At 43.0% G+C, this 13,091-nt stretch overlaps 1 protein-coding gene and 1 non-coding gene across 2 annotated transcripts in view; both read right to left on the bottom strand.

Moving 5' to 3' along the window:
• Positions 1 to 3,131: 3,131 nt before the first annotated feature.
• Positions 3,132 to 13,091, bottom strand: part of ALDH7A1 (aldehyde dehydrogenase 7 family member A1) — a 50,395-nt gene continuing 40,435 nt past the window's right edge. Inside the window, exons 13-18 of the mRNA XM_073010717.1 lie at positions 12,926 to 13,032; positions 10,828 to 10,944; positions 8,999 to 9,096; positions 8,736 to 8,809; positions 5,035 to 5,110; positions 3,132 to 3,396 (exon numbers count right to left, since the gene is read on the bottom strand). Coding sequence (XP_072866818.1) covers positions 3,342 to 3,396; positions 5,035 to 5,110; positions 8,736 to 8,809; positions 8,999 to 9,096; positions 10,828 to 10,944; positions 12,926 to 13,032 — 527 coding nt within the window. The 3' untranslated portion in view covers positions 3,132 to 3,341. The remainder of the gene's footprint in view (positions 3,397 to 5,034; positions 5,111 to 8,735; positions 8,810 to 8,998; positions 9,097 to 10,827; positions 10,945 to 12,925; positions 13,033 to 13,091) is intronic.
• On the bottom strand, positions 12,098 to 12,204 carry LOC119618450 (U6 spliceosomal RNA). Its single transcript, XR_005234747.1, has one exon. It is a non-coding gene; the product is annotated as a U6 spliceosomal RNA (small nuclear RNA).

The raw sequence follows: 13,091 nt of genomic DNA, 5'->3' as shown, positions 1-13,091 counted from the left end.
CTTGGCTAATTTTTGTATTTTCTGTAGAGACAGGGTTTCACCATGTTGCCCAGGCTGGCCTCAAGCAATCTGCCCGTCTTGGCCTCTCAAAGTGCTGGGATTACAGGCATGAGCCACTGTACCTGGCCCCATTTGAATTTTTAACTGCAAGCAAGTATTACTTTGATCTTTAAAAATACACCTCACAATAAAGAAAAAGCAAAAAGAGATATATTTGTAACCTAACTTTCAAAACTTAAATTGGAAAAACTATAAAAGATCATATATTTTATTATATGAAAAACCTAAAACTCTGGTACATCAACATGTACAGTTTTTGGGACTGAAGATTAATGGCAGCTACCTGCATCTAATCTCTTCACACCTCCTCTTTTAAAATGTTAAGACCAACAAATAGCACAAGTAAGATGAAACGAGTCATTATGTGGAAGGGGAGGTAAGTGCACAGAGGGTAGAAATTGCAGAAATGGTCACCATTGTATGTCTCCAGAGACCTAAATAAGGGATTCAAGGTAAGCAAGTGAATCAAGCCGGGTGTAAAAATAATAATAATAAAAATAAATGAGTGTGTTGGAGACCATAGGAATTTCATACAAATATTGAAACTGAAAACACTTAAAAAACATTCCAAATCAGCTTTCCAATCTGCAACCTTTGTTAGAATGAAGGCAACAGGAAAATGGTCTGAAAGTGCCAGGGAAGAGAAGAAGGACACTGAGCCCTTTTCATCCCTTCAGCATTTTCAGGAGACAGAATGCCACAGAGAATTTTCCACAGAGCTGGGCATGGTAGCGCACTCCTGTAATCCCAATAACTCAAGAGGTCGAGGCAGGAAGATCGCTTGAGGCCACGAGTTCAAGACTAGCATGAGCAATGTAGTACGACCCAATCTTTACCAAAAAAATCATTAGCTGGGCACAGTGGCATGCACCTGTAGTCCCAGCTATGGGGGAGCATGAGGTGGAAGGATAGACTGAGCCCAGGAGTTGGAGGCTGCAATGAGCCACTATTGCACCGCTGCACTCCAGTGTGGGCAAAACTGAGACACCCAAAAAAAAAAAGAAGTGTTCTGTGGTTGCAGAGCAGGAGAGAGAGAGGAGGCTTAACAGATTCCCACCCTGAAAGAGAAAGTGGGAAGCGGAGTACGTAATAGCACTCAATTTCCTTTGAGAAAACTGCCTCCCCTCCATTGTGAGAAGTCTTTATCTGGAGGGCCTGCCTCCTCAATGCTGCAGCCAGGAGCTAGGTCTTCACCCACTTCCCAGGGAGTCACAAGAGCCTGGCTGCTAGGCTCAGCGACTGGATGCTCTCTCCAAGAACAGCAAGATCCTAAGCAAGTTAGGCTTTAGTGCCGTGGCAGAAGCAAGCATGCTAACACAATTCCCCACATCCACAATGGAGGCTGGGCATTGTCAGCAGTGGCGGTTGGAACACAGGATTTAGGAGGAGGTAGCAGTTATGAAATGCTCAATATAACCAGTAACGAGCAGCACTAGACCCCTCGCACCTTCAAATATAAGACCAGTAATAACACAAATGTACGTTTTAACTTGGGTAGTTAAAAATACTAACAAGTGATTTATATCTGCTAAATCAGCAAAAAAGTACAAAGAGGAACAAATTGAAGGCATATGTTTTAATGAACATTATAACCAAAAAAACTGAGTCCTTGTGCTAGAAACACGTAGAAAAAAAATTATCAAATTGTTTCAAAGAAAACTTTCAGAATCAGTTTTACCTAAAACCTATAGCTAAGATTAGCACTTCCACCCACCTTCACCCATGATTTCTTCCTGCCAACCTTCTCTCAATAGCTGTATCATTAGCATTTGGCTTGATTCATGTTCAATTTTGACAATAGCATGTCTAGTTAAATACTACTCGCAGCTGGCCATGGGACATATTATGAATACCTTTGCTTCCCAGATACATTTACAATTGTTTAGTTTTTCATTTGCTTACCACTCTGGGCCATAATTTAACCCCAAATTATTTGCCATTTATCCAAATCTCTCCACATCCTGATGGATCAGGTTGTCTACAAATGTCATCTTGTTCAAAGGTCTCTGTTCCAGTCCAACCTGGCAGGAGTAGAGGGGTGCCATGCAGAGGGGGATCAGAGAGTGCCAGGAAGAAAGGAGAACAAAGGCCTCTGGACTGAACCATCCCAAAGACTCCTGTGCAGCTTCCCAATGAGAAGAGGTGAGACTGTCAGCAAAGAGAAAGTGAACTTTGCCCAGCTCTCTATGACCACACGCTGCCACACACACTGAGGACTGAGAACAGATCCAAGGGCAACTGCAGACACCTAAAGCTAAAGAAAAAGGTTGTATTAAAAAATCTAGATGCACTTTTTTTTTTGGAGACAGGATCTCACTGTTGTCCAGGTTGGAGTGCAGTGGCGCAATCTAGGCTCACTGCAACCTCCGCCTCCTGGGTTCACACAATTCTCCTGCCTCAGCCTCCCAAATAGCTGGGATTACAGGCGCCTACCACCACACCAGGCTAATTTTTGTATTTTTCGGTAAAGACGGAGTTTCACCATATCGGCCAGGCTGGTCTCAAACTCCTATCCTCTAGTGATCCACCTGCCTCAGCCTCTCAAAGTGCTGGGATTATAGGCGTAAGCCACCTCGCCCAGCCTCCAAACGCACTTTGTATACAATTCTGCTCAGGCAGTTTTGGCCTCAGAGTCCTCCAGCAGGTGAAAGACTCCAACACAGGAACAAAATCTTTGTCTACCCCACAAATCTCTTCCAGGTTGACACAGCCTTCATAAGCAAGAGCCACGACTGTGATGAATGCCTGTTGTCATTTTAAGCACTGCAAGTTATTCCACATGAATACTGAACTATGGTCCAAGCATATAAGGAAATGCATCTCCCTTTCAATCACATGCCATCCAATGCATGCCATAGGTGGGTAATGTCAAACAATATTCCCCCACCGAATCCTTTGCTTGGTCAGGAGACACCCTGTATCTACTGCAAAGACTTCTGTTTACTCCTCTGTTCTGTATTTTCCCAAATTCCTACCCTGGTATGTACTCTTTTTTCTAATTACAAAATAATCATTAACTTCTAAAAAGCCATGTACAACTAGTTGACATAAAAATCCATCTAACCCATCTGTTAGTAAATATGACTATGTTGTAACAATTTTATTTTGATTTTTAAAAAAGGAGTCTCTTGATTTAATCAGGGCCTTGGGGTCATAGGAGGATTAGTCACTGTCACAGTCATGGTGATGCCTTTATTCAGGGAAAACTTTAATATTCTTTGTCTTCTTCAAAAACAGCTGCCGGAAAACTTCAAATTAAGGAATGTTCATCTAAAACACCTTTACTGAAACTTGATTCCTTGGGCCAGAGGAAGGTCTTTACTGTAGTTGATAGTACTAGTGGGAAAAAATGAACAGAATTAATGATAGTACATACATAACAGAATAATTTCATGCCCACTTTTAAAACGTAGCAGATCTGTATATTTTAACAAGGTAAGATCTCCAACTTATAACTTTTTAAGACAAACCTTTAAGATAAAAGACAATTGGTCTCATTTTATTTAAAAGAAAAAAGAGAGAAACATAAAAATCTGGAAAGACAAATATCATATATGGTTTTTTGTTGGTTGGTTTTTTGGTTTGTTTGGTTTGTTTGGTTTTGTTTTGAGACAGGGTCTCACTCTGTCGCCCAGACTGGAGTGCAATGGCATGATCTCGGCTCACTGCAACCTCTGCCTCCCAGGCTCAAGCCATTCTCCTGCCTCAGCCTCCCGATTAGCTGGGATTATAAGCACCCGCCATCACGCCCAGCTAATTTTTGTATTTTTAGTAGAGACGGGGTTTCACCATGTTGGCCAGGCTGGTCTTGAACTCCTGACCTCAAATGATCCACTATGCCTCGGCCTCCCGAACTGCTTGGATTACAGGCATGAGCCACTGCAGGTATGGATCACCTGACGTCAGGAGTTCAAGACCAGCCTGGCCAACATGGTGAAACCCGGTCTCTACTAAAAATGCAAAAATTAGCCAGGCGTGGTGGTGCATGCCTGTAATCACAACTACTTGGGAGGCTGAGGCAGGAGAATCGCTGGAATCTGGGAGGCAGAGCTGAGGCTGCAGTGAGCTGAGATCAGGCCACTGCACTCCAGCCTGGGTGACAGAGCAAGTCTCCATCTCAAAAAAAAAAAAAAAAAAAAAAAAAAAGTGTGCCATCAAAAGTGCAAGCAGGCCGGGCGCGGTGGCGCAAGCCTATAATCCCAGCACTTTGGGAGGCCGAGACGGGCGGATCACGAGGTCAGGAGATCGAGACCATCCTGGCTAACACGGTGAAACCCCGTCTCTACTAAAAAATACAAAAAACTAGCCGGGCGAGGTGGCGGCGCCTGTAGTCCCAGCTACTCGGGAGGCTGAGGCAGGAGAATGGCGTGAACCCGGGGGGCGGAGCTTGCAGTGAGCCGAGATCGCGCCACTGCACTCCAACCTGGGCGACAGAGCGAGACTCCGTCTCCAAAAAAAAAAAAAAAAAAAGTGCAAGCAACAGCCCAGCGTGGTGGCTCACACCTGTAATCCCAGCACTTTGAGAGGCCTAGGCAGGCAGATCACCTGAGGTCAGGAGTTCAACAACAGCCTGGCCAACATGGTGAAACCCCATCTCTACTAAAAATACAAAAATTAGCCGGGTGCTGTGGCTCACGCCTGTAATCTCAGCACACTGGGAGGCCGAGGCGGGTGGATCACCTGAGGTCGGGAGTTCGAGACCAGCCTGGCCAACACGGAGAAACCCCATCTCTACTAAAAATACAGAAACCACGCACGAGACCATTTCATTGTTGGGTGCTGGGCACTAACTGAAGCTAGGTAAGAAAGCTAGAAAAATAGTACCAAATAGATACTCGGAGGAGACAGCTGTGGCATGCTGGAAAAATCAAATCAAATGGCAATGCACAAAGACAGCACAGACAGTAGAAGAGTGTAAAAGCACATTCCCAAAGGCTTTAAGCCCAAACTTATCTTCCCAAAGCCGTTTCTTACCAAGTAGACCTTCTCATGTAGTGTTTCCAGGCATCACTGCCAGACTCCCTGCCACCACCAGTGTGCTTTTCTCCTCCTAGAGAAATAAAAAATATCATTTGAGCAGTTTCTGTGTGGGCTCATAGTTGGTATCATTGAAAAGAAGACACCCAAAGGACACCAGAACAACCTGATTATTCACTTTACATTTAGCCCACAATATCTCCCCTGCAAACAAATACATCAAAGACAGGCACCAAGAGACCAAAACAAACACAAAAAAAGGAATTAAGAGGGAAAATAAAATAAAAGGAATTAAGAGGAAATGGAAACATATCAGAAACAAACCGTCAACAACAACAAAAAAATCCCATTTGCCAGGCATGGTGGCGCCTGCCTGAAACCCCACTGTGCCTGGCCCATACATGTTATTCATAGTTTTTCTTTTGAGCAGCGCACAAGAATATGGGCGCTGTAACTGTCTTCTTTATCTCGCTCAATAACTTGTATTAAATTATCAGGAAAAACACAGATATTCCCGTTTGATAGAAATACATTAAGAAAATATAATAATTTTGAAATAAAAGCTTCTCTATTAACTAGTCACCGGGTCTTTCTCATGAAAGGAAAAGAATCTCCATTAAATGGGTTCCAGAAAAAATCACAGCTGAATGTTTGCCCTTCTAGTTCTCAAATGCACAAGCAAAGTAAAAACAAACATAACTGATTTCAAAGAATGGGAAGCTGGTAAAAAGCCTGCACATGTTTGAAATAAAACAAGCCACAGCTAACAGCGCCTCTGAAATTCCTGGCAGGAACAGAGTCACAGAGGCTGTAAGGAACCAAGGCTGAGCACCTGCCTGAGGTTCCAGAGCTAGTGACAGCAGTAAATGGGACTGGGATGGTGTCTCTTTGTTCCTCACCCAGTGCTCTTTCTATAACACCCCATGGGTCTTCCCCAACGAACTCTTTTATTGCACTTGAATAAAAGCTATTTCTACCGAAGGTGGGCAGGGAGGGAGTAGGGGGAGAGCAAATAAAAGTAGAAGAATTGGGAGGCTGAGGCAGGAGAATGGCATGAACCCAGGAGGCGGAGCATGCAGTGAGCCGAGATCGCACCACTGTACTCCAGCCCGGGGGACAGAGCAAGACTCCATCTCAAAAAAAAAAAAAGTAGAAGAAATAAGTCCTAGTCAAAATCTCCCAAAAGACTCCCTATCCAGCTACGCACATGCTGGGTGAATGAACTAATCCACTTTCAAGGACCATGCTCACTATTCTGAGAGCTGGTACCCCACTACCCTCTGCTTGCTAGCCAGGCCTGCAGGGCCCTCCCTGCCTCTGTTTTCTACTGTTTCTTCAGTCTGCAAGGGTCCTGAGTGCATCCAAGAAGAAAATGAAAAGAACAGCTTCTTCTTCTTTCTCCTACTAGTTGACTCCCACCTACTCCTGGACAGAAACCTCTATCATAATAGAGGGTCAATACATAATGTCTGAAGTTGTCAGGAGATAGCAGTGAAAGCATACTATTTAGAAAAGCTGACATCACTTCAAAGGTAAATTTGCTTTTTTCTTTTAGTAAAAAGAATCTCAGCCAGGTACAGTGGCTCACAGCTGTACTCTCAGCACTTTGGGAGGCCAAGGCAGGTGGATCACAAGGTCAGGAGTTCAAGACCAGCCTGGCCAACATGGTGAAACCCCATCTCTACTAAAAAAAAAAAAAACAAAAATTAGCCAGGCATGGTGGCGTGTGCCTGTAATCCCAGCTACTCAGGAGGCTGAAGTGGGAGAATTGCTTGAACTGGCGAGGTGGAGGTTGCAGCAAGCCAAGATTGCACCACTGCACTCCAGCATGGGCAACAGAGCAAGACTCCATCTCAAAAAAAAAAAAAAAGAATCTCAATGTAGCCTCTGGGAAAGGAGGAGGAGAAAAGTATGGGCAAAACTCCTTTTTCCATTATACTTCTTTAAAAGTTTTCTTTATTTAGAGACAGGGTCAAACTCACTCTGTCACCCAAGCTGAAGTGCAGTGGTGGGATCATGGTTTATTGCAGCCTCAAACTCGTGGGCTTAAGTGAGCCTTGAACCTCAGACTCACGAGAAGCTGGGAATACAGGTGTGTGTGCCACCATACCTGGCTAGTTTTTTTTTATTTTTTGTAGAGACAGGGTCCTACTATGTTGCCCGGGTTCATCTCAAACTCTTGGGCTTAAACAATTACAGGCATGAGCTACCACGCCCAGCCCAAAACTTTTTTTTTTTTTTTTTTTTTTTGGGAAGACAGGGTCTCACTCTGTCACCCAGGCGTGAGTGCAATGGCACCATCTTGGCTCACTGCAAGCTCCACCTCCCAGACTCAAGAGATCCTCCCACCTCAGCCTCCCAAGTAGCTGGGACTACAGGCACACACCACCATGCCTAATTTTTGTATTTTTTGTAGAGACGAGTTTTTGCCATGTTGCTCAGGTTGGTCTTGAACTTCTAAGCTCAAGCGATCCGCCCGCCTCTGCCTCCCAAAGTGCCGGGATTCCAGGCATAAGCCAGTGTGAGTGGCCACCAAAACTTTAAAAATTAACTATAAAAGCTTAACTGAAGAATAGTCAATTGACTGGGTACAGTGGCTCATGCCTATAATCCCAACACTTTGGGAAGCCAAGGCAGGTAGATGGCTTGAGTCCAGGAGTCTGAGACCAGCCTGGGTAACAATAGTGAGGGCCTGTTTCTAAAAAAAAAAAAAAAAAAATTTTTAATTAGCTGGGTGTGGAGGCACACGCCTGTAATCTCAGCTATTTATGAGGCTGAGGCGAGAGGATTGCTTGAGCCTGGGAGGTAGAGGCTGCAGTGAGCTGTGATTGCGCCACTGCGCTCTAGCCTGGGCAACAGAACAAGCCCCCAACTCAAAAAAAAAAAAAAAAAAAGAAATAGTCAATTTGAGAGAGCAGGCATGGGTTGGAAACAGGGAAAAGATAGACACTCATGCATTCAGGCAACCGCACAGTGCAGCGCAGGCGTAAGGGGTGAACTGAAAACAGTAGTCTTTTGTCAGAGTCCGTGCATCAAATAGTAATTGTAGTATTTGGTCTAAAAATACAAAAGAATGCTACTAATGATATAAACTTTTACAAGTATTAATGAATGTTTGTTTTGCTTCTGTATTTAAAAAAAAAAAACAAGCAAATTTATTTTACTTTGGATCATATTTAATAAATAATACTGAATATACAAGGGTTAGGGAGAATTTTTTAGGAAAAACTACTACCCAGTTTCATCATTAATAATGCATGACTTATTAAGAGGAAACAGGAGCAGAGCCCAGTGAAAAGAAACAACTTAGTATTCTATCTAGTGAAAAAGAGTATGTTTAACATTTATATGCCTACTTTGCAAATAAAAACCAGACTATTTCATGTAAAATAGGGATTCTTAAGCTTTTTTGGGTCTGCAAACTTCTCCCCAGAAAACAAATGCCACCATTTCAGGGGTTCACACATTTCAGGTTAAGGGCCTCTCCTCTAACCTGATGCTGCCTCCGAGAAGACGACGCAGGACTCTATGCGATAACTTTGAATACAGAATGTAAGCTTTTTCAGGCATGTTAGATCACATTAGGTTATTTCAGAATATAAGGAGTGTTTCAGTCTCGTGGTCAACCTTTTCTAAAAGCTACTACTGGCTTTTCTTTGCTGCCCAACATGGAAACGGAGAAATGATTCTCTACGTACCAAAGGCACCTCCAATCTCAGCCCCACTTGTTGGAATGTTGACATTGACAATGCCACAGTCTGATCCTTTAGGTCTGTGTAAAAAGGGAGGCATGGTGAGAGCAATGAACAGGAAATTAAAAACAAACAAAAATAAATTAAAAATCTAAACCAAAGCTCAAAGGCTTTCAATACTGAAAAATTGATTTTCAGCTACAATGGCTGAAGTCCACTCACCACATAAATCAGACTTATATAAATTTTCAAAATAGAGAAAGTTGTACCCAAGCCAGCGGAAGATTCTGCCCAGATCTTTGGTAAAGATGCTACTTGAAAGTCCCTGTTTTACTTCATTATTCCATGCAAAGACCTCTTCTTCATTCTAAAAGGAGAGATATTGGAAGCTGTTAGATGTTACAGTGTTCAGGTCAAAAGTTCACTGACACAAAACTCATTTCCTGAGATGCACCCGTATAATTTTAGTATACAAAAAAAAGGAAACCAAAGAGTCAAGTTTACTAACTGTTTCTCTTATAATTCAGATCATTGATAATAAGTAAAACTTTTTGGGATTTTTTCCCCTAATTATAATTTGAGACACAAATATTAACACATTCTTCCTTTCATTCAAGCTACTACATATAATAGTTAATATCTATTGAGCTCTTATGTGTGTAACACACTGATCTAAGCACTTAACATGCATTTAGTTATTTAATCCTCATCCTATAACATAGCTTTCCTACTACCTCCCAATTTACAGATTGGGCAACTGAGGCCAAGAGAGGCTAATTTGCTCAAGAGCTCACACAGCCTCAAATGTACACACACACATTACAAAACACAAAATTATATTCTCTAGTCCCCATATGTGAAACGATAGGCAATTTAAAGCAAGAAATAAAGAAATGCAATCATGTAATTGCAACAAGATGCAATTCTCACTATTCTTTAACTGTTAATAATGGTACATTCAAATCTTGATTCAATCTCTCTGCAGTCTCAAAATTACTCCTAAACATTTACTGGCAAGGCTAGGGCCTGTCTCAAGCTGGGGAATGAGAGATCTTCTAATTTATTCACCTGTGTCGGTTTTTTGGGTTTTGTTTATTTGTTTGTTTTAGAGACAGGATCTCTTCCCACCTCAGCCTCCCGAGTAGCTAGGATTACAGGTACATACCACACCTGGCTAATTTTTTAATTTTTTGTAGAGACAAGGTCTCCCTGTGTTGCGTAGGCTGGTCTTGAGAACCTGGCCTCAAGTGAGCCTCCTAAAGCACTGAGATTACAAGCATGAGCCATTGTGCCCAGCTTCCTCACCTATTAAAACCTCTACAGTTTGAGATCAAGATATGAGAGCAGGGAAAACAAAACAAAACTCCGCGGCCTGTCCTCTGATGGAATTTATAACTATAGGTCTTTTTTTTTTTTTTTTTTTTTGAGACGGAGTCTCGCTCTGTTGCCCAGGCTAGAGTGCAATGGTGCAATCTCAGCTCACTGCAATCTCAGCCTCTCGGGTTTAAGTGATTCTCCTGCCTCAGCCTCTCAGGTAGCTGGCATTACAGATTACAGGCGCCCGTCACCATGCCTGGCTTTTTTATTTTTTAGTAGAGATAGGGTTTCACCACATTGGCCAGGCTGGTCTCAAACTCCTGACCTCAGGTGATCCACCTGCCTCACCCTCCCAAAGTGCTGGGATTACAGGCATGAGCCACCGTGCCTGGCCAACTTTAGATTACCTCCACATCTCATTTTGTCTGCTGACATGTTCATAGCACTCAGTCTGTCAAACCATCCAGTACCACGGTTCAGGAGAAGGTGACCCTATGGCCTACACAGCCCAGAATTAAGATGACACAAGAAATGATGACTACATACTCCATAAACTCCAACACTAGTGCATTACCCAATCTGGTTTCCCTGGCAGCTAGCTTGGCATGCTATAGAGTTTTAAAGTGTTTATCTCATATTTTATCCTGAACCTTCATATATCTACTATTCAGATTACTTTCTAAAACCCTCTTAAAGGCTCATCAAGTGAAATTTAATCCACCATAATTTTCCTCTTATCATTTATTTCAACATTAGACTAGCGAACAGAAGGCATTTTTACCTTGAATTTAAAGACATAGAGAATCGGGGCAAAAGTCTCTGTGTGTGCAATGGACGCATCGTGGGCAAGACCTGTCACAATTGTTGGTTCTACATAATTTCCAGGGCGATCCATAACCTAATGCAGAGAAATGAAATAAAAAGAATGAAAGCATTTTGTTGTCTAGGATTTGCGGTCAGAGGATGCAATCTTTGCCCACACTTATAAAGAAAAAAACTAGCATCATTTATAGGTGAATTATTTCTCCAAAATAAATTCCAATCATGAAAGAAAATTCTCTCTTCCTGACAATGGTTCTAACTTAGTTGGTCAGAGAAAAATGGAAATAAAGAGTCAGGAAGGGATGGAGAACCATGCCATGTGACACAACCAAGTTATGTTGAACAAACACTGTTGGAAGCAGTTATTTTCACTCAGCCTGGAGTGCAATGGCTTGATCTTGGCTCACTGCAACCTCTGTCTCCCCGTTTCAAGCTATCCTCCCACCTCAGCCTCCCAAGTAACTGGGACTACAGGCACGCACCAGCATGCCCAGCGAAATTTTTTTGTATTTTTAGTAGAGACCAGGTTTCACCATTTTGGCCAGGCTGCTCTTGAACTCTTGACCTCAAGTGATCTTCCTGCCTCAGTCTCCCAGAGTGCTGGGATTACAGGAATAAGTCAACATGCCCGGCCACAAACAAATCTTTTTATTTGGGGGGGGGGGGTTGTTTTTGATTTTTTTTTTTTTTTTTTTTTTTAGTTTGTTTTTTTGTTTTTGATTTGGTCTTGCTTTGTTGCCCAGGCTGCAGTGCAGTGATGTCATCACGACTCACTGCAGCCTCAAACTTGTGGGCTCAAGCAATCCTCTCACCTCAGCCTCCCAAGTAGCTAGCACTACATGTGCATGCCACCATACTCAGCTAATTTTTTTTTTAGAGACAAGGTCTCACTATATTGTCCAGGTGGGTCTTGAACTCCTGGCCTCAAGCACTCCTCCCACCACAGCCTCCCAGAGTGCTGAGATTGCAGGTATGAGCCACTGCAATCTGTGTTAATTTCTTTTTTAATGCTTACAATATGCTTTTTTTTATTCTGTGCCTTAACTGACTTTTAAAAATAACCAATAAATAGATTGTAACTGCTCTGAATACAAAGACTCCTACTGTACTATGAAAAGGAATTCTCCTTTCCATACAAATATTTAGGGACCCAATTCAAAAGCAACCATGACTCAGTTTCTTATATGTCCTTCCAGAAATGTCCCATGCATTTTCTGTTGTCTTTTTTTTTTAATATGGAATGCTTCAAGAATTTGCATATCATCCTTGTGCATAGGCCATGCTAATCTTCTCTGTATCATTCCAATTTTAGTATATGTACTGCCAGAGCAAGCACTGTCGTCATTCTTTAAAACATGTATTTCTGGCCGGGCACAGTGACTCATGCCTGTAATCCCAGCACTTTGGGAGGCCAAGACGGGTGGATCACAAAATCAGGAGTTCTAGACCAGCCTGGCCAACATGGTGAAACCCCTTCTCTATTAAAAATACAAAAATTAGCTGGGCATGGTAACGGGTGCCTGTAATCCCAGCTACTCAGGAGGCTGAGACAGGAGAATCACTTGAACCTGGGAGGTGGAGGTTGCAGTGAGCTAAGATCACGCCACTGCACCCCAGTCTGGGCAACAGAGCAGGACTCAGGAGCCTGAGGTGGGATGATTGCTTTAGCCCAGGAAGCAGAGGTTGCAGTGAGCTGAGATGGCGCACCACTGCACTCCAGCCTAGGCAGCAGAGCAAGACCCTGTCACAAAAACAAACAGAGCCAAGTGTGGTGGCTCATGCCTGTAATCCCAGCACCTTGGGAGGCCAAGAGGGGTGGATCACTTGAGGCCAGTATCGCGCCACTGCACTCCATCCTGGGCGACAGAGTGAGACTCTGTCTCAAAAACAGACAAACAAACAAAAACATGTATATCTGTGTTTTATAATAATATATGAACAAAGACGGTAGAAGAGGATGTCAAATGGGGTCACTTTCCCAATATGCCCAGAGCCCTGCTTGTGTCTCAAGGAAAAGGTTAAAAAGCTGTCACAACTGATCTCAGAGCATCCCTTACCTTGCCCCCATAGACCACTGTGCCACCTTCTTTCTTTGCTTCTTCCACTGCTCCAAGAAACATGCTCACTGCCTGCTTGGTGTGGAGTGGCCCATAGAGAACATTAGCTGGAGAGAGAAGAGGAAGGCTGGCTCATCATTTTGCCCTTTATGGCATCATTTTATTA

Source organism: Chlorocebus sabaeus, chromosome 23 (assembly GCF_047675955.1).
Source record: "Chlorocebus sabaeus isolate Y175 chromosome 23, mChlSab1.0.hap1, whole genome shotgun sequence".
Lineage (NCBI taxonomy): Eukaryota > Metazoa > Chordata > Mammalia > Primates > Cercopithecidae > Chlorocebus > Chlorocebus sabaeus.
Note: the sequence above shows the minus strand (reverse complement) of the source record. Positions and strands in the feature narration are given on the sequence as shown.